This window comes from Parasteatoda tepidariorum, chromosome 7 (genome assembly GCF_043381705.1).
Source record: "Parasteatoda tepidariorum isolate YZ-2023 chromosome 7, CAS_Ptep_4.0, whole genome shotgun sequence".
Lineage (NCBI taxonomy): Eukaryota > Metazoa > Arthropoda > Arachnida > Araneae > Theridiidae > Parasteatoda > Parasteatoda tepidariorum.
The window spans coordinates 32,961,287-32,983,551 of record NC_092210.1 but is presented as its reverse complement, the minus strand read 5'-3'; the positions used below and the strand labels follow the sequence as shown (position 1 = coordinate 32,983,551).

At 29.4% G+C, this 22,265-nt stretch overlaps 3 protein-coding genes across 3 annotated transcripts in view; 1 reads left to right on the top strand and 2 right to left on the bottom strand.

The window, feature by feature from the left end:
• Nucleotides 1–22,265, top strand: part of LOC139426007 (uncharacterized) — a 491,229-nt gene that overhangs the window by 322,968 nt on the left and 145,996 nt on the right. The window lies entirely within an intron of this gene.
• Nucleotides 739–17,822, bottom strand: LOC107445311 (pre-mRNA-splicing factor RBM22). Its single transcript, XM_016059675.4, has 7 exons — nucleotides 17,674–17,822; nucleotides 17,546–17,599; nucleotides 12,670–12,832; nucleotides 7,117–7,217; nucleotides 5,932–6,104; nucleotides 4,586–4,786; nucleotides 739–963 (listed from the first exon to the last, which is right to left on the bottom strand). The coding sequence occupies exons 1-7, from the start codon at nucleotides 17,725–17,727 to the stop codon at nucleotides 960–962; spliced, it is 750 nt and encodes a 249-aa protein (XP_015915161.1). The 5' UTR covers nucleotides 17,728–17,822; the 3' UTR covers nucleotides 739–959.
• LOC107445314 (lysosome-associated membrane glycoprotein 2) overlaps nucleotides 739–22,265 on the bottom strand; it is a gene marked incomplete in the record, with an annotated part of 42,035 nt that continues 20,508 nt past the window's right edge. The window contains 1 exon segment of the mRNA XM_043048004.2: nucleotides 739–836. Coding sequence (XP_042903938.2) covers nucleotides 777–836 — 60 coding nt within the window.

Below are 22,265 nucleotides of genomic sequence, written 5' to 3'. Positions count from 1 at the left end.
GGATAACATTATACAGTAAAAAAAGAGAACTCAGGGCATGAGACTGCTTTTTTGTTTTACCTTTCTTTCATGTGTGATATCAGAGCAGATTCTTCCATTTTAGCGATATCGATCTCCTTCATGCATAATCGGCACTTGGCTCTGAACTTCTTTTCGGGCATCGATAAAATCCATATCCATCCATTGGGGATTAAAATAGCACTTCCCAGGCATAACTAGTCTAAACTACATAACACAAATAAGCCGTGCCTTTGCGAATACGCTTTACAATAAAGTTTTGAAATGACGCAAACGTAAGGACAAGTGCGGATGGTAAAACGGCAAATTTATTGAAAACTACAAGGTACATATTGCTACGAAATTCGAGAGTATTCCAGTTTCGATAAGAAAAAAGAAGATCTAAGCATATGCGACAGAAAATGAAGTGGAGTCTCGCCCCAAACGCATTGATTGTCTGCTGTGCTCCGCACGCTTGGCAGACACCAAGACGCTAGGCCCGGTTAGAAACGGTGGCGTTAAAAACCACGTGAGAGAGCTCGGGAACAAAACAGAAAGAACGAGAAAGATCCGCGGGTGTTTTATAAAAAGGGCCGCCGGCAGTATTGGACAAATTCAAGGACCTAAGACGTTTTTCAAGCACTTTCAAGGACCGTGGGAACCCTGTATTTTCAATAATAAAAAAATAATACAAAAGTGATAGAATGAATAATTTATGTAAGATAGTTTAGACCATTTGAAGAAAGTTGAAGACATTTTATTAAAATTTACCAATAAATTTAAAATGATGACATATCTTGTTTAGTCTTCGAATCAGTCTGTTTATTCTGAATCAATTTTATGTTGTCACTCTCTCGACGACGTTGAACACTGCACGCAAGCAATATTCCGGCAAATAAAGCTGTAAGAACGCCAGCAACAGTAAATGTCACAATAGTACTTTATCATCTGCATCAAATATTTCAGCTAAAACAATTGTAATAATATTTAATAACTAAAGAAAAAAAACTGAGGCACATATAAATTAAATATTTAAAATTTCATTATTAAAGAAAAGGAGTTAACTATCATGAAAACAGATGCATCGTTGTTAAAACTGTGCATTACAGTGCCACTAAAAGAGGGGACACTTCTTAAAGAGACAAATGAAATCAATCTGCGAAATGTCAGCAAAAGTTTAAAAATAATTGACTATCAAATATATATATATAGTATCTATAATCTTTTATATATATTTTTAACTTTCGCAATTTCTTGAAACTTTTATGCTTATAACCCTATTCACGACACCCTTTTTAATAATCAACCAATTATGCACAAAGGTAACAGCATGCCAGCTAAAAATTTTGATTTCTTCTCTATAGCTTTCAAATAATTAAATGATCAAGCTTACTAAAGTTTATTTTATCCATGCAACCAATCCTTTCTACCATAATTAACATACAAATTTCAAATAATTGAAGTAAATTGTTAATACTCTGGTTGAAATGGTACCGATAAACAGAATAAAAATGTAGAAAATAAATTTTATAGCTGAAAAATAGAGAATGGCAGAGTAAATATAATATTTACATAAAATATAAAAAGATTAACATAAAAGAGTGATTAATGTATGGATTGTGATTTAAATTTGGAAATCATGTAAGCCATCTGACATGGATTGCTAAATTTGGCTGAAAATTTTTTTTTTTTTTTTTAACATCTTATTGTGATGAACTCGTATAAAAGTGCAGTGTCAAATACTACAATTAACTTATTACAGGGTGCGTAGCCAAATCTTTGAATCAAAAATAAGCATTTTGTAAAAACTTTTCAAGCACTCAAAAAATTCATATTCAATCAATGATATTATTGAAAAACAAAAACTTTTTATAAACAGTTTTAGCGTTAAAAACCCCCAAAAAGAAACGGGCGTAAATCGAAACAATCAGTACTTTCCCACATCACCGAGTGAATTCAACTTGACCCTGAACTCAGAACAACCCCTACGTCAAAAAAAGTGTTAGAAGTAAAATAAAATAAACAAGAACAAAATTAAAATAAATTAAAAAGAAAAACATTTTATAAGGATCTGATATTCTCTATCCGAATTGGAGCACTCGGGTTTCGGTTTCAAGTGTGCGCGCATGCGCAAGTCATAACGTGGGTACGACACGAAGTCCGCGTGAATTATTACGTAGCAAACTCCCCATTTTTCGTGAAATGCATGGGATCCACCAGATATCACTGAAGGGAGAAAAAAAATTATTCGAAAAAAAAAGCACTTTTTAAAAACGCCAGCTGAAAAAAAGCACCTTCAAAAGCTTTTAAAAACGAAATCCCCAAAAAAGCACCTTTAAGTACTTTTTACAAACGCTACGCACCCTGTATTATTAAGAGTAATTATTTTGAATACTCTTCACCAAAATTGTCAAGAAATTTCATTCTTCATTAGTATCATTAATATACAAGAGTTTCATCATACTATATGTCTTAATAATTTCAAAACACCATAATTTTATTGTGAGTCATGTGTAATTAAAAATGTTTAATTTTTTTTTTAAATTTAAAAATAGATGCTATGCAGATGTGTTGGATTTGTAATTACAAATAAAACAAGAAAAGGCTTTGCATCTTAGATTTAAGAGTTAGGCTTATACTGAAATACATCATTAATAATATTGGGAAATTTTTCTTATTATTTAAAAATAAAAAATAATTAATTTAAGAAATTGAATAAGGTAATGAATGATAGTACCAATATTATTTTTCATCAACACTGACAAACTGTTATCTTGTTAAATAAATATGTTTCAATTAAGTTCCCCTTATACACCTAAGAATATATACATTCACAAGAAAAAGTAAAGAATACATATTGGTATTTTTAAGTATATCTTATAGATTTAAAATGTTGAACAATTCAATCGAATGAGTATAGTAATAAAATAATTGATATAAATATAATTAATTTCGTCTCAAATAATTGAATAAGATAATGATTGGTTGTGACATCGAGTCACAAGTCTAATTTAAAATCTTTATGCAATTTTGTTAATTCCTGTTTCAAATCTTAAATTTGCTGATCCGATTCTTTTCGTCCCTTAATCTTTAATGCAATTAGGACACTCTCACCCGGAAATTCTTTGCACATTCCATTTCAGCCCTACCCTTTCTCCAAAAACAGCTGTTAGCAGTATCTTTCATCTTCCGTGAGGAGTCTACGATTGTTAGTTTGTTTCAACCGTAACTTTTGAAAAAAAATTAACACCTCTACTTTCATTTGAGTTTACAACTAAACTTGCAGTAAAATAAGTAATTTAACTTCGACTTTAGTTTAGTATAAATATCTGAGCGCAAGAGACGCTCGGTGCATTCGAAATTCGAGAGTATCATATTCCGCGTCAAGCTGTTGCGTGTTTTATTTTTTAATATCCTGTCCTCGTTAGGAGGTAAGGCTGACGTCTCCTTTTGCCATTTTTTTTGTGTTGTTTCTCATTTGTGAGATGAACCTTTTCTTCCGCCATGTAAAAATTCCACTGACTGCCTTTTTAGCTTATATAGAAGCCTCAATATGCCTTCCAAAAAAAATTCCGAATTTTGATAGATCATAAAAATCTTTTTCATAAAAACATAAACGTTATCTTCGGTTTTGAGAAAACTGTTTGCGATGGATGTTTTCTTATCAAGAATCCCAAATCCGGGAGTGTGCTTTAACTGTCGGTAATGCTGCTAACACCTTGGCTTCCGGTAGCTGTCCGGTTCTCACTTATTGATTAATGGATAAAATTGATCTCTAAGATGGAGGAGAATGATCGTCAACATGCAGTCTGAATTTGATTTCGTCTAAGTCAGTTTCATCTAAAATTTCCTTGTTCTTGAATTTCCTGCCTTTCACCCACTTCTCCACCAGAGACTGTGTATTGGACACTGTTTTTGCCATTCAATATGGATCCTCATAATAAAGAGTTTTTAGTTTGAAATAAATGTTTTATTAGTGACTTATTCATCTAGATTTCCTAGAATGTAACCACAGATTGTTGGAGAATTTTTTTGTAAACTCATCTATGATCCAGGTAAATACCTTTTATCCCTGTTTTTCGTTTATGTTGTTTTTTTGGCTGTAAATTTTTAATGGGTTTTTGTACTACACTATACATAATTTTTATTAATTCGGTCATATTTCTTCAAAATTCTGTTTTTTTTTATTATACACATTTCCTTGTTTTTTCTATTTTTACAAATTTTCCTTTTTTTTTCGATACCCAACCTAACAAACAGCACATTGGTATTATCAATATTATTTTTTACCAACATTGACAAACTATTATCTTGTTTGATAAATATGTTTCAATTAAGTTTTGCTCATACAACTAAGAATATGTACATTCACAAAAAAAAAGTAAAAAATGTTCATTGATATTTTTAAGTATATCTCAGATTTATAATGTTGAATAATTCAAATAATTGAATATGTATAGTAAGAAAATAATTGATATAAATATAATTAATGTTATATCAAATAATCGAATACTTCACACAAGACATTATTCTTCGAAGATCATTAAAATCTCAAAAAAAAAAATTTTAAAATCTCATAAAAGCATACTTTAATTCCTTCTCAGTAATCTTTTCTCCAAGATTTCCAACATATAAAGTAGTTATTGTCATATCTTCAGGTGTTTCAAGTTTTGGTATAGCCGATGCTCGTCTTAGTAGTTTATTAGCGACAGGATCATTTGCACCATAATATCTATCTTTAATGTTTTGATCGGCTAATGGATCGTCTGGATTTGTAGGTTTTTCATGCCTAAAATTAGTATAAAAAAAATCATTGATCATTTCTTTAAAATGTAACAGCGGCAACAATCTATAAAAATAAGAGATGACCTCAGAAAAAAAAATTACATAGTCCAAAATTAATAGTGATTCACTGATTTAAGATCATTAAAAATTGATTAGTACAATCATAAAGTAATTATCAGTAGTCACCATGCCAGCAATAAAAAAATAAGACAGTATGCTATTATTAATTAATTTAATTTTTTTGTGATATCACATACTGTTTCTCTTAACTTATTAAAATTTGTAAATCACACATAGATTTTTTGCTCACAGGTGGCAGACCGTAATTCGTCATCTTAATGTTATACATTCTTCAAAGCTTAAGAAAAAATGTTGTAACTATCCAGAGGAAAATTGTTTTCCTTCTTAATATTATTTTCTTAGAGCTTGATTTCATAAAATATGATTAATGAACTTATAATTTCAACTTCACAAATCAAGCGAATAAAAGAAAAAGATGCTTAAAAATAATGATTTGTAATAAAATACCAAGATTTTAAGAACCAGGAGGAAATTTGTAAAAAAAGAAAAAAAAAAGAGTAAAATAAATTTTTTAAATTAAATTTTTGGTTTTTAATCATCTTATTCCATCTTGTTAAAATAATATAACTAATATCCTATATTTTCAAAAATTGCACTCTCCAAATACTTAAGCCTTCTAGGTGAGATTGTGTATCAATTCCTTGGTCGAATAACAAATATAAAGCATTACAAAACAAAGAGAGTAAAAAATAGGAAAATAGGAGACACTTGGGCAGACAATGCAACAAAATGCTCTGTTAAAAAATTGTTAAGATCCCCTTAAAAAATATTGATTTCAGAAAACAAACTGCGGAATATTATAAGAGGAGATGTTTTTATTTTAGTCCCTTGATTGTTTGAAATATTGAACATTTTTAAAAAAGCTCAGTTATATGAATAAAAATTTAAATAATCAGGATAATTGGTAATTTAAATGAAATCCATTATGGCAGAAAATTAAGTTTTTGAGATATTGATAAAATTAAATAAAGTTAAAAAATGTATAAACCATCACAGTTTTACATTTTAAGCAGTGAATTTAACTGAAAAAATTTAATTATTCAGATTTAAAAACAAAAACACTCTTACCTGTAAGAACACTTTTCACCACGTTTACACTCACCTTTGACCCAAAAGCTACATATGTGGGGTCTATTCCTCTTGTAGTATGGGGTGGTTCTAGATAATTTCATGAGAAGATCAACAGGTGTCTGAGCTTTTCCAAGAGCTCCAAAAGGCTGACTTCCATCAGCATTAGCAATCTAGAAATATATATATAATCTGTAGAATAATTAAAAGAAAAGTAACATACATAATTTCTACTGACAATTAGAAAAAAAAATACTATAGCATAACAAAAAAAAACTAACATTAAAAGATACATTTTATAATTTTTATTTTATTAACGATGAGAGAATTTTAATTTTAATGACCATGGCAAACTTTTCGGAATACCTTGATTATGACTGAAAAAATGCAAAAAAAAATCTTGACACAAGCTGGCAAATTAAATTGTTTCAGACAATCCTGTTTTTTCGGTCATTTAATATCTATCATCAGAGATATAGCTTTGTAAAGTAAAAACAAGTTTACAGTTCACATATGCACGCACGAGTTTGTTACATACACTCTAATAATTATGTGCAAAATAGTATTAGCAAATTATAGCAGTTATAATTAAAATGTGAAGTAGTATGTTTAAATGTTAATTGTTATCTACCTGCTTCAAGTCACCATTGTTGCTAAATTCTATGAGTTTAATGCACATCTTTAATAATTATTGTTATTTAGCTATTCATTTATTTATTGTTTCATTATGTCAGAGTAATCTCAAGTTAAAAAAAAAAAAAGAAAACGAAGATGGCATGCGAAAGCCTTTTCAATGAATTTATATTTTAGAAGCTGCCTAAAACAATTACTACATTTTGTTTATGGTAACGCTTTAGAAATGTGTTCCTAAACCAGATTATTCTAAAATTAACAATAATAGAAATAAAAATAGTTGTGTAAAGGTAATTAATTGAGGTAAATTTTCACTATGAGCTGGCCATGACTGATAGAAATTAAAGCAAAGAAAAATTTCTTTATTTTGATTAATTGAACTTCTGAAAACATCTTACCTAATAAAGCAAGGTATAAGTAAGGGCAAACATTGATAATACTGTAAGATTTGGAATAAATTTAACTCTTCATAGTGTTAACACTTCATAATATTAAATAAATTTTATTAATTTTTAAAGCTTTTAATATAGGTGTAAGTAAAAATAAATATACCTCTTGTTCCATATTTTGAGAATAATATTCTCTATTGACTTCAGACTTGGGAATCTCATCCTTTAAATTTAAAGCATGATCTCGTACTTGTACAGGCAAACCTTGATAGAAAACAAAAAAATATATCAATACAAATCTCCAAACACCAGATTCACCAAATAAATTAGTTAAATTTATTTTAATGTTATGAAGACTTCTTAATTTGTGACTGAAAAGTCACAAATAAATTTTTACTTAAATAAAAAGTTATATTACTTATTTTAATGTAAAATTATGTAACTTATGAATATAAATTACAAGAGTATACAAAAAATAACTAGTATATATAAATAGCAGAGTTCAAGATATAAAAAGTAAAAAATTTGAAACAGTTAAAACAGATTATTTAAAATTGCTGGATATATTATTTTTATTATCAGCAAAAACAAATCATTTATACCAAATAACTCACACAATATAATGTTTCTTTTTTTTTTCAAAAAAAGAAAAAAANAAAAAAAAAAAAAAAAAAAAAAAAAAAAAAAAAAAAAAAAAAAAAAAAATATTTATGTTTGAAATAAATGAAAGGAAAAAAAAAACTATGGAAAAGGATAAAAGAAATGCTATACAATAAGCATTGCTATAAAAATAAGCATTGCTTAAATATTTTGCTATAAAAATAAGCATTGCTTAAATATTTTTTCTTCTTTCAATGCTCACCTTTTAAAATGACCCACCTGGGCATCATACAGTCATCTGAAGGGCAGATTTGCTGGCCACTCCTTCTGGGGCACCATATTAGGTGGGCCAACGTTGCTCCCACAGTAAGGACAGATAGTACAGAGAAAGAAAGAACATCCCTGCCTTGCCCGGGATTTGAACCCTGAACCTTTCTGATGCAAGGGTAGTTCCCTAACTCCTACACAGGCCGGTCCGCGCATTGTTTAAATATTATATTATTCAATTAATAGAAATTACACAACAAAAGTACACAAAATATATTTCTCGGTTACCATAAAAATGCCCATAAATTTAAAACTCTTTATAGACATAGACGCTATTTAAGAGTAAAATAGATAGATCCATTTCATAACATAATTCTATATTTTTTTAAAAGAAAATAAAGTGTAGAAATAGTTATTTAACTGACATTAAAATAGATATGGAATGCTTCATTCAATGTTGAGACATTTTAATTTTCTAGACGTCAAGAAATGTCCCAATATTTACATCATCCAAAAATAAATTGCATATTTTAAAGTAACAATGAAGAATAAAAATCAATCGTTTAGATGTTTTATCAAACCAATAAATTTAGCTTCTTGGTGGATTTTCTTATTGACACTAATTTCTTATATTATCTCTGCAGCACTCTTATTTTGAGATGTCAATGCTTTTTAAATTCCTTCCTAATAAGTTTTTATCACTTTTAGCTTTTCATGAAAGTAAACATAAGCATTTCTGGTGGAAACTTATGCTTACTTAAAATTTTCAGGTCAGTGTATTTTCTTTTCTCATAAAGTGTAGGGTACAAGATAAGTGTAAATATTATAAAGTATTTTATTTAAAATGTTATTTTCTTAATATATCATCTTGAATAGATGTGAAGAAAATATGTTTAGCTTGTAGCAGGGTTGGGTTTTTGACGTCAAAAAGTGGTTTTTGACATGACAAGGGTATAATACTGGTTTAAACTGTCAAAAATCCCGTCAAAAACTGAAGTTTGCCAAGAAAATATATAAACTTCAAAACTACCAACAGTTGCCATGCATTATATTGAAATTTAATTATACTAAAGGTAATCAGCAGGTTTTAAAATATTTTTTAATTAAAATTAAGGTAAAGTAGCAGATTTAAAATCTCAGAAATTTATATTCAAATGCATGTGCAGAAAAATTTTGCACAAAAATTGTTTAAATATTTATATTTAAAAAAAAATTTTTTTTTTGATACTTAAGAAAATTAAAAGTTTATTACTATGCATTTTTGACATATTAGGAACATATAACTAATATTTATAAGGAACTTACAAGTTATGTTGTATAAATACAAACTTGATACAAGTGTATAAAATTTCTTTTTTAATGTTATACCGAATATCTTTATCCAGTATGTTAATTTGAATTTAAAAGTAGTTATATTTAAGAATAATGATAAATATAATTCATATTGTTTATTATATTTATTTATAATTATTACACTTATCATTTTAAAACCATTTTTATCCCTTATTTTTTTTTCTCCACTTGTATTAAGAATACAAATAATGCATATCTTGAAAGCAAGAAGTAATTATTCAACAGCTGAATATTTAGATATTCAACAAAACTATATCATATTTAGCAAAATGAAATTCACAAGTATTTGGATAAACTAAATTTTCAGCATAGTAAATGAATAGGCTGAATATACTGTAAATCGAAACTAACTACTCTGTGTATTTAACAGAAAGTACTTAAATTTGTATTGCCTTATATTAAAAAGATTATTAAGAAGATTTAAAAGAATATTAAAAAGATTTTTCTTTAAAAGATGTCTAATGTACAAAACTGCTAATGTTTATCTTTAAAAATGTCTAATTTTTAGTATAATCTATACTATACACTAAATTTGGTTATAAATAAATTTCTTAATAATATCACTGCAGATTTTCAATAACACATGAAAATGAATACATAATATTACAAAAGATGTGAGCTTTCAAAAGTACAAGATTTTGGTTACTATTCAAAATATAAGTGTTTCTTCAAAATTTTAAATTTATTTTTTCTAGAACATATTTAGAAACACTATCCTTTATAAAAAAATATATAAATTTTATGTATTAATTAAATTTCACAAATGAATATAGGTTTTTGACAGTGAGGTTTTTGACGTGACGGTTTAAACTGTCACATGTCAAAAACCTGCCAACCCTGGCTTGTAGAATATATTACTTTTAATGAATAAAATTTTTTTTTTTTTTAAAGTGTTAGTTTTGTAGTTTTTGCACAAAACGTACCAAATAGCAAATACAAGTGCCCAAATTTTTTTTTAACGTCCTCCTATTTCGTGTTGGAATGGATAGATCAATGTGTTCTATAAAATTTTCCATCTCGTAAAAGTTAGTTGAAAAATCATGAATTTTAATTTTAACTGCGAAAGGTATATTAAGAACAATGCAAATAAAACTCATATTTAAGCAATATTTCCTTAAATTTAATAATTTTAAAAATCCTGGAATAAAAAAAAACTGCTGCAAATTTTTTTCCCTTTGCTTTTAATAAAGAAATGCGGAAAAAAAATGCCAAGAAGTTGCATTATTTTTTATATACAATAAAAAAATCTATCGAAAAAGATGTCACAAAAATTATTAGACGTACATTAAAAGGGAATTTTTATTATTATATTTTTTTACTGTATAAAAAACTTTTTCTGATAAAAAAAAGATCGCACAGGAAAAATATTAGCTTTATTAACGGCCCGCATAAAATTAAATGATCCCTTTGTACAGTTCTTACAATTGATTATACAGTACAGAACCCGTTATCCGGAAATCAGAAAACCGGAAAACCAAAAAACCGGAACGAAATTCGATAAATTTTCCCGCCATTTTTTAAAAAAAAAACAAACTTTTTCCTCATAAGATTTCAGGATTTTTCGTTCTCTTTTGAAAGATGTTTACCTTACCATCATTGTGGAAATAATCATTAGTGCATTACTCCATCGTTTTTTCTTCTTTTTAGGATTATTTCCAAAAAAAAATTTTTTTTAGTTGGGTTTAACAATAAAAAAACGGCTTTTTGTAGCGATTCAGAAAACCGGAAAAATCAGTTATCCGGAATAGCGATGGTCCCGATCGTTCCGGATAATCGGTTCCCTACTGTATTTGATGTTTCAAAGCAGACAATAACAGATGTACCTTTAACTTGCATTTGGTGGTATAGCTAATAGTGAACGAGAAAGAGCATATGTCCCTGGTTGTAGCATTAGAAATGAGCCAAATTTATGACATTTTTTCATACCCCTTTTTGAATACCCACTCTCCAGTTTTATTTGCCAACTACAGGTCCAACAATCACTAACAATTTGTATCCCATTTACCTAATAATTGAATAGGATGTGTGTTATTGTTGTAGTTTGCCATGCAAGAAGGTTTTTTTCCTTAAAAAATAAATAAATAACTACAGAATGTTTTTAAATTTTTTTTCTCTAAATACATACATTTTTCAAGATCCAAGAAAAATGATTGATTTAAAATGTTTTAACTGAAGTTAAATTGTTTCTCAAAAAATTAAAACTGAGTTGCTTACCTCAAATAGATAAACAGAATAAAAAAATACTCATAAAAACATCATTGATCAATTTTAAGTTATAATATAAATAACTTAAAGCACAGCATAGTCAAACAAATTTTATTAGGTCACTGAAGTGAAATATAATATTGTAAATTAACCTAAAGGAATATTCTATTCATAAAGAAAAAGTAAAATAAGAGACGGAAATAAATAAAAACAAATGTAATAAAAAGAAAAGCAGTGGTGTCTGATGCAAAAACAATTAATTATTAATTTACAGCTTTAAACAGAAAAAATAATTTAATTATGTTAAACCTTAATTGCGTAGTACGATTAATTATGTATTTTAGTATCATATGTAAAATATCACAAGTGCATGAGAATTTTTTTTGTAAAGCAAAACGTGAAATGCTTCAACACATTCGTGCCTGTTAATAAACCTGTTTTGTTACAGTTCACTTTAATTATTATTTCTACCATTATCTGTTTGTGCGAAATTTAAAAAAAAAACTGTATTTTGTTAGAGATTCATTTACCATAGTTAAAAATTTCTAATGACGTTGCCCTTCATTTAATAGTCCGTAACTTAATGAAAACTGATATTAAGGTATAAGTCATTATTTCTAAATCTTCAATTTTATTACCTTGGAAATGGTACCTTATTCACTTAATATTAAGTTTAAAATTTTGGTCATCTGGTTGCCCCACTTGTAACCTGTACCTGTACAGTGCAGAACAAAAATACAAGGTTTTGTTTTCCTTCTTTCTAATAAACCAATATAATTAATAAAAATTCATGTTTTTCATACATTCCTTGGTTTTTGCAGCTTTTTAGGGTAAAAGGTGAAACAGTTTCGGAAATATCTCTGGATGGTTTATATAATTTTGAAACCTATTTGAATTATCAAGCAGCATTCTTATTTGCCATCAAAATACTTCTATAGAATTTGAAAGATTTTTGATGGTATATGTTTTGTTCAATCAATGACAAACAGAAGAGAACTAATTTTTTGCACTAACCTTTAAATTCTGACATTTCCATTTTAATATGAGGACAACAGCTTATGCCTTTAACTAATTTAAATTCTCTAACACTCTTTTAATAAATTAAAGCATGAAAGAAACAAAAAAAAAAAAAAAANAAAAAAAAAAAAAAAAAAAAAAAAAAAAAAAAAAAAAAAAAAAAAAAAAAAAAAAAAGAACAAAAATTTTTTAAAAAATATTGCAAGAAAAAAAAATGAAATAGCAATACTATTTTCATGTCACATAAAATATAATTTACTATGTATAAACTTACCAAATTCTAAATCTAACAAGCATGTTTGGCAAACATTCTTTTGCTTGCTACACATTTGACAAACTTCAGTCTTTTTAAATCTCATTCTAGAACCAGAGCACCATCGAAACACTGTAAAAGGACGAGAACATATTTTGCACTCCTTTCCAAACTTTTCCTTATTCTAGAAATACATTAAAAAGACATAACATTTAAGACAAATACTATTACAATTCTTTTTTTTGAGGGGGAAAAAAAAAAACAAACAAAAAAAAAAAAAAAAAAAAAAAAACAGATTTTTTAGTCTATGTTTAAATTGCTGTAACAACAACACCAACAGAAAAAAACTTTTTGCACAATTTGTGGAGAAATAAAAAAACATTAATTTAAAAAAAATAATAATCTGAGATGGTCACCTTATGCAAGGCAAAACTAGCAAAAGCTGCCAGCCACTAAATGTATTTAGCAATTAAAAAATTATCGGCCATTTAGCATCCATTCACCACTTTTTTATCTTGAAAAAGCACTCCATGTAGAATTTCTTTTAAAAAACACAGAAAATTATTATTAAAATCAAATAAAATTATTATCGAATATTTTTTATTCCATGCGTGTTTCACAAAATTTTTCTTCGTTTTCGGTAATGATCTTTGTAAGGTTTACCGCATTTTGAGAAATGTTGCAAAAGGAATGCCTTATAATTAAAGCCCGGAATTTCAGGCAATAAAAAATGCAAAAATAGGCAGGCAAAAAGGCATTTAAAAAGCTTGAAATAGGCACTTAAAAAAGGCACTTAAAATTGGAGCAAAATGGTAGTTGGTAATGCCTAAAAGCCCATATAGGTATCCAAGGTATAAAAAAAGTTGCTAGAAGTATCCGGTATACCTACATATTCATTTCACTCGACTGTCGTAGCAATAGTACAAAAGAAGTGGACATAATTGCACAAAAAAAAACCCTCAACTGCGTAGGTGCGAAATAAAAATTGAAAACTCGTACTTACAATAATATTGTATGCAGATTTATTCTGATGATTGGTTGTTGTTGCACATCACAACTAGATGCTTTTTCAAATTTTCGAAAGAGAAATTTTGTCTCCTGTCAGTCAATATAGTTTTAAACAAAGAGAAGGATCTTTCTACTTCGACAGAAGTTATGGGCGCGTACCTAAAACAACTTGCCATGGTAGGAGATATGGTAAGTTCAACTGTAGTATCACCAGAAAGTACTTTTGCAATGTCCTTGATGCATTCAAAGTCTGTATTTGCAGAGATGACGTTTTCACATTTCTTCCTTATTATGTCACCAGATGGTCCAGGCACAGACATTAGTTCTTCAATAGTATTGTCGAAAATCTTTAGTGACTCGGACAAAGACATATTTCTTTTTTCCATGTGTTCAATAGCTCCAGGGAGCTTCCCAAAATAAGTTGAAATAAAAGTCAGTTCATTTTTAATTTTAGAACTGCTAAGCAGATTTTTACTTTTTCTTATGGATATTGCCTCTTCATCCGAAAAGCTGGTAAGGACTCGAGTAACTTCCTCAAAATTTGTGCAGTAGTATGAGACTGCTGAAATCCATGTTCCCCATCTCGTAAGGATCGGTTTAGGAGGTAATTGAATGTCTGGTGCAATTTCTTTGAACACTTGAACTCTTGAAGGGGCTTTCACAAATACTTTTTTCACACTAGAAACAAGCGAGTCTACCTCAGGATAGAGACCTCTTACTTCCTCTGCTATCCTGTGCAATGCATGAGCAAGGCACGTTAGATGGATCATATTAGGAAATAAAACTTTTAAGGCATTTCCAGCTTTTTTCATGTAGGAGGCTGCATCTGTAAGAAATAATAGCACTCTTTCATGCTCAGTACCATTTGGCCAAAGTAAAGCCAGTGCATTAGTGAACAACTGTGCAATTGTAGTACTGTTAGTCTTTTGCAACTGTTCAGATGTCAACAAAAAGATTTTATGTTTTTCAAATGGGTCCATAACACCAACAATAACATTCGCAACATATCGTCCAGTTACATCTGTCGTTTCATCTATAGATAGCCATATGTTTTTCGTTCCGATTTCATTTTGAATAGTTTTAAGAACTTCGGTATAACAGTCATCTAAATAAGTTTTCCTTAAAGTTGATTCACAGGGCACACTTTGATTCGTATATTTTTGCAAAAAAGCTCGTATACTTTTATTTTCAAGTTTCCACAGCGGAATGCCGGCATCTACAAATGATCTGCATAAATCCATTGCAAATTCCGATTTGCGAGAAGATAATTGAAAACAGGTGGAAATCAGAGTCGATGTTTTCCCATCTTTTTTATCTTTTGCTGTTTTATGCTTAGATGTCTCCAAGTGCTGAGATATAAAATACTTCTTCTCAAAATTTACTGACTTCTCGCATGCCTTACAAAACAGAATGCTCCCATCAGTAGAAAACACATCCGACCCAAATTCTTTCACAAAACTGTCCAGTTTTTTGCTTGTGCAGGCTTTTACTTTAGGCATTTTAGAAATAACTAGTATACTAGAAAACTTTTTCGTGCTCCTGCTACAATGTGCTCAACCAGCTTGGTGAATTCGTTTTGTAGATAAGAGAGCATACGAGTTATTCGATGGTGTAGGCTATATGGGCCGTAAGTAAGAATAAATTCTATTGACTGTAAGTAAAAATAACTCCAATCTTTTCACTCCCTTTCTCTCTCTCCTTGCAAAGCGCATCGGGCGAAGGTGACGCCACGACGAAGGTGACGCCACGAAGAGACGGAGAGAAAATATTAATAAGACAAAAGGAATAAAGTCCTAATCTCTATAAATGCATTACAATACGTCGGATGACAGTCAACCATTTCTGTACTTCAAAATTTCTTCATTTTGCGTTTATGCTCGGTCAAAAGCACAAAAAGCTTTGCAGAAAAATTTTAAATTAGACAGAAATAGGCATTTATGAACAAAAGGAAAGAAAAAGGCATTTTCAGAAGAAAACGTTTAAAAAAGGCAGAAAAGGGCATTTATGGCATTTTGCCTGAACTTCCGGGCTCTACTTATAATATAGGGTTAGTTCTTTTAATAATTTGAAAAGTGGTCACATGTTCCAAACAGTAACAACAAAATTTCTAATTTTACCATATTCTGAAAAAAACTGCTTAAATTCAGACGAAAAAGCATTATTTTACTGTTTGATTACAACCTAAATAGTGATATCAGTTATAAGCAGCCCCAAATTTCACAAATAATCAGCAATAATAGGCTGAGATGTCTGGGCCATCAATGGAGAAGCTCTAAAAATCGAGCCATAAGAGTCGTCACAATTCGTAATACGGAAATCTCCCTAGGAAATTAAGCTCTAATTAAACCATTAAGATCGTCAAGCCACAAGTTTACCTAAGTATTAAATTTTAATTTCATAGGTCCTTGTAAGAAATAGGGGAGGGGTATTCCTTTCAATACTTATTGCTGGATGAACACAATATGTTCCAGTTTACTTTACCTATATTTAAAAACAGGGTTCGTTGATTTAAATCAGTTTGATTTAAATCATGAATAAAATCAAATGATTTTTTTTAAAAAAATCATTGATTTAAATCAACTAATTTATATATATATATTATATTGATTTTAAAAGTTAAAAAACAGTGCTTTAAATATTGATACTTTTATTATTTTATTTTCTTAGTTTTAAAATTTATTTTAAATAAATTGCTGCATTAATTAATTTTAGTTAACGAAATTACTTTTTTTCTTGGTGTGTGTTAAACACATTTGAAATTAAATGTTTAAAAATCTTTTGATTCTTAACATTGAAAGTACAGATTAAAGTAAATATTTAATGCTGTCTTAATATAGACTTGCATAGCTGTAGAAAGCAAATAAAGCAAATGTTAATTAAAATTCCACCTTTTGATTAAAAAAGCATGGAATTCAAATCTACATTATAGTTTATTGATGGAAATTTCTATGTTTCTAAAGCTCGAGGTAATATTAAAAAGAAATTACCTTAATATGCCAAAAATAGAAAAAAAAAAAAAGAAGCTGAGTTCAGATATTTTTTTCTGATACAGTGTCATTCTTCCCTTACAAAGTCTATTTGAAGCAGTAGGGTTTATTAACTGGTATTTTTTTTTTCTTCTTATAATATGTATACGGTATCTTTGAAATTATCAGATTTTCTTTGGTGAAAAAAATTCCAATGAGTACATAGATTTTTTTAAAATGATTTTTAGCTTAACTTATGTATTTTGATATAGGATTAAAAATGAATATTTTAACATAAAAATTTATAGATTGAATATTTATTTTTTGATGAATGACAACATTTATATACACAATCTGTTGAATTTATTTTGCCATTTTATAAATCACGAGGAAAAAAAAAGAGATCACAATTTTAAATTTAAATTATGGTGTGCTAATTGAAACTTTGTGTTACTAGTTAAAGTAGTATTCTTTATATTATCTATTTTATCTTGTCTTTTAATTTCAATCATGCCCTTGTATCAAAATGGTCGCTATGCATTATAATGAAAAATTATTTTAGTAAGTTAGAGCTTCTAAAATATTGTTATAATATAGTTTTAATATTAATTTAATTTTGATTAAACATTTATAAGGTTTTTTTAATCATAAATTAAAGCTCTTACAGTGTTTTTGAATAGAAATAAAAAAAATCTGATTTAAATCAAAATAATCCGATTTTTTTTTAAAGAAAATCAAAAAAATCACGAACCCTGTTTAAAAATAAATAACTAAATGTGTCACGAAGACGGATCTCTCGAAATAAGAAAGATAAGAACCATTAATGTTAGCTATGGAAGTACATATCACTATAAAGACATGGTTATTTGTCTGTTAAGAATATTTTGTGCAAATAATAAAGATCTAGAAAAAATATTTCTTACCATACGAATGTAGGGATTATCACCAAGACAAGTTTGGCAGAGAACGGGGAAATCCTAAAATAAAAGTAATCGCATTGAAATTCAAATTCTACATTTTGAATAAATACAGAAACCTTATTAATACTTACAGCTTCCTCCCAATTCAATCGATTATAGGTATTTGCTCCTTTCGAAGTCGCCATTTCAATTCCGTTGTTTGTTATGTTTTCATCTTCATGATGAAGTAAGGAACTTTATTCTGCCTATTTCTGTTCTTTTCTTCTTTTACACGGAGAAAGTATGTAAAAATTTTTACAATATGTGTAGGTGGAGTCTCAAGGCTATTTTCACTGAAAGCGAAAAATCGCTCACGAATGGAATCTGATTAGAGAAATATTATCGCTCGTAAGATGAGACTTCCGTAAATCATGCTATGTTTATTGAATGAGTGAGTGTGTTATTAAAATTAGTTGTACCTGAATGATAAGTCTTTATCCTGTAAAAATATTTATCTAATCAGATTCCATTCGTGGGCGATTTTTCGCTTTCAGTGTAAATAACGAGCGATTAATTCTCACTTGGGCCGGATCACACTATTGGTCGAAAATGACATCACTGTTTGGGGGAAGAGAGATGGTGGCTGTTGGCTGGTGATTGTATGAGTTTGGCGACAAATTTCGTATGCACACTTGCTTGCTCGGAATTTATTTATTTCTTGCAAATATTTACTTAATATTATGTCGTCGTTAGGGTGGGGAGATAGGTGAATGTCCACTTCAGCATTTCAGACAATATTTATGTTTTAATTGATTTAAATTCATCAAAGCTAAAAACAATAAAAATAATGAATGTTTTTACAAATATAAGATGGTATAGTAATATTACAACTAAGTTTTTTTTTTCGTTTGTTTGTTTTTCCATAAGAATTATCTTTTGCAGTTATGAAGTAACAAAAATTGAAATAAACATAAGCTCAAATTTACTCATACATCGCAATTTAGTTGTGTTATGAATAATTTTAAAAACTTCATAATCAAGCAACACGTAAATTTAGTTTAAAGTAATAACCAAAATTCTGGGCTAGCCTCCCCCCCTCCCCTGCATTTCTAGAACAGCCCCAGTTGCTAATGGCGTAAAAGCAGTGTAGCTTAATGTCACTTAGATTCTAATAAAAAATTACCGCAAAACTGTGCAAAATGTGAATATTGTCTTTATTACTCAACATTAATACTACGTGTAAATAGAGCGCATTTGAAAACTAAATATAAAATCTGTCGCCAAAATACTATGCAATGGATGATGTTTTCAATAGAAATGTAAACAATAACAATCTCGAGCTCGGGACCTACTCTAGTTCCGGTTAAAAAGTTTGCAGCTGCTTACTACATGTTATTCTGATAGGCAGGGCCCGACTTAGCCTAATTGGGTCCCGGGGCAAAAATTTCTTTGGGGGCCCCCCTCTGCTTCACTACTTCAATGAAGAACCGAACTTTATGGAGGTATTTAAATATTCATCTCATTATACATATATAATAACAAAATTGACCAGAACCTAAAATAGCTATCAAGTCCTTCAATGGTCAAACGAAATATCGTTCTGTCCGTTTTACTGATTTTCGGACAATTCTATGTCCATCATGCCGAATGCAGTTTTCTGATGGGTTAACTTTGTCATCTGAAACTGAAAAAAAAAATATCCTTGCTGACATTAGGGCGGAATTCAGCTAAATTTATGAAATTATGATGGCTCAATTAAGCCAATCAGAAGCCTGAATTTTTTGTAAACATATCGCATTTTGCGGTGTGTAAAAATACAGGCTTTTGATTGGCCGAATTTGTGTATCGTAATTGCGTAAATTTAGCTGAATTCCGTACCAGAAAATCATCGATTTACGAATTATAGATTTTTTTTGTATTCATACGATAGATTAATGAAGAAGCAAACATAAAACTGACGGATTTGACACGGTAATGATATTTTGTTTAAAAAAAGTTTATTAAAAAAAGTTTATTAAAAAAAGAAACATAAAATAAACTTTCTATTCGATTTTGGGGCCCCCTCTGATGTGGGGCCCGGGGCAACTGCCCCGTATGCCCTTGCCTTAGTCAGGTTCTGCTGATAGGCGATGTTTTCAAACGGATAATTTTGTTTTCAATAAAAGAAATAAACTAGATAACTTCTGAGCTCAAATCTGCCGTATTTCATAAGATATTAATGTTATTATGTAATTCTGGGGAGTTTGGAGTGAAAATTTGTTTTAGTTATTTTGTTATTTATTATTAAAAAAGGTGATATGGTTGCTAGATTTTGAATAACTCACTTTTTTGGCAGTCTTGATTTGGCCCCTTTCCATTTGTTTATTACTGTTTGTTCGTGTTGCAAGCTGTGCACCATCTTACGTTAGTGTTAACACTTTTAGTATTGTAAACAGTATTGTTAGCATTGTAAACATAAGTAATAAGTAATCAAATGCATTGTTTGCAAGAATCTCAAAACACAATGATGCCAAATGGCTTTAAAATACAACTGAAACAGTAACCCGGAAATTTAGGCAGTCCCGAGCTTGCAGCGCTCCCTAGTGTAGAAAACACCATCCATACACAGTATATCCCTTCCCCAAACAGTGATGCAATTTTCGACCAATAGCGTGATCCGGCCCAAGTGAGAATTAATCGCTCGTCTCATCTTTTATTAGTTTCAGCAGCAGTTAGGTTCTCATTCCGTACCTTCAATCAAAATTTAAATTTTCGTTTAAAGGCCATTCTCACTGGAAGCGATTTTTACGCAGGCGAAAAAAAATCACACGCAAACGAGAATAAGGTTAGCGAGTTTTTTGCAGATAAGTATATTTAAGAAATCTGGTTTTTATTCGCAATCGAAAAAGTTGCAGCCAGTAAGAATAGTCCTATAGAAATTTCAAAATTTAACTCAAGCTGAGATGTGCTGAATAGCAATCCGTGTTTCAACTTCTTCCAGATGGTTGACAGAACATAAACAATAACAAGATTCTTAAGACCGGAAGAAATTTAGAAAACTTCCGGCGTATCCCTCCGCTTATGTTATGCATTCGAAGTGATGTGTGAACTGGTTTAATATTCTAGAGAGTTTTATTATTGTGATTTGTGTTTGTGGCATAACTACCAATACGATTATTAAAAACATCAATTCACTAGTATATAAGACACGCCAACTTGACTGAATCTTGATATACCTTTTGATAGTTAAAGGTTGGCATTGTCGAAAACTCTACCCACATTGGTGACCTGCGGACGAGCTATGATCACGCCTATTTCGATAAATGGTACACATTGAACAGTTGACTTTCTATTTGTGACTGCGTCATCGTCTTCCTCACATTGTTGCTTCTCAGTCTTATTCAGGGCCGGATCACCCATTAGGCCATGGTCTAAGGTCCTTAAAAAATTTTTTTTGAAAATAAATTTTTAGAAATTAAGAAAAACAAAGATTTTAAAAAAAATTTCAATTTCAAATATATATTAATTAAAAAAGATATTTTTATTAGCTTTAATTTAACAAAATAAAATAAAATTTAATTTATTATTATTTATTTTAATTTTAAATTCGCTTTCTTAAATGAAAAGATACATAAATACTTTTATATTTGAATAAGTAAAAAATATACGAGAAAAAAAATTTAATCTAAGGATCCAAAAATTTGAATGGTTTAGGGCCCCGCGTGCTCTTATTCCGGCCCTGATCTCATTCACACACAACGGGAACCTGCACACACTCGGCTGCTAAAAGCAACGCAGGAGAGACCACACAGACACAACCGTGAACTTAACACAGTTCCCACGACAAACGCCTAAAAAAACTCGTTGAACTAAATTCAGCTCTCACGACAAACGACTAAAAAAACTCGTTGAACTGAATACAGCTCTCACCACATGCTCTCAACAACCGGTAAACGTAATGCAGCTCTCCCGATCTTTCACAAATACGGCAATTAGTGGTGTATACTTGTAAATTGTAAAATGACGGACCTGGTAAAATTAATTACCAAAATAGAAAAGAGAAAGAAAAAAATATATTGTAAAATTTAAACCCTGACAAATTAAGAATCTTAAGAACATTTTATTCTGCTTAATAATATATTGAACAATTAACAATACTGGATAATAATTGATTTCACGAAAAATAAATTTAAATTAAATTTTCTAACAGTAATCAAATTGCTAATAAGATAGCAGCAAATTATTTAGTTAATTAAACATGAAAACGATTTCAGACAGTTCAGCACAACTAATGACAACAAAACATAAAAATGACTCACCTCGAAATTAATATAGCTAATAGCTATCGATAAATAACAATTTTGAACGTATCATCGTAATATCTTTGGGAGCTGGTCCCGAAAAGAAAAATTATAACCACATGCAATGGCGTACGCAGAATTTTTTCAAGGGGGTGTTCATAATTTTCTGAAACTACTAAAAGAAATTCGAGTCTGTAATAAAGCACTATTATTTCCCTAATTTAGACAGCTAGACAATTTTGACATTTTATTTAGACAACATTGTTTAGTTAAATTTTGATTTGATTTTTTAAGTTTAAGAACATAATGTCATATGGGTGGGAAGTAACACTTTGAGGGCCACTTTCACATTCATCAGATTTTGTTATGCTAGAAACGTTTTCTTCAACGGAAGTATCACATTTCTGTACAACAGAAAAACTTACATTGGTACTAGATGCTGTCACCTCACTAATTTCAGGTCG

What these genes read in the sequence shown, in the direction of transcription:
- LOC107445311 (XM_016059675.4), bottom strand. Translation starts at nt 17,727, where the DNA reads ATGGCGACTTCGAAAGGAGCAAATACCTATAATCGATTGAATTGGGAG. An exon ending in CTTGTTAGATTTAGAATTTG is followed by an intron (nt 7,218 to 12,669) that starts GTAAGTTTATAC and finishes TTTTCTATCAAG; the next exon opens with GTTTGCCTGTACAAGTACGA. An exon ending in CTCAAAATATGGAACAAGAG is followed by an intron (nt 6,105 to 7,116) that starts GTATATTTATTT and finishes ATATATTTCTAG; the next exon opens with ATTGCTAATGCTGATGGAAG.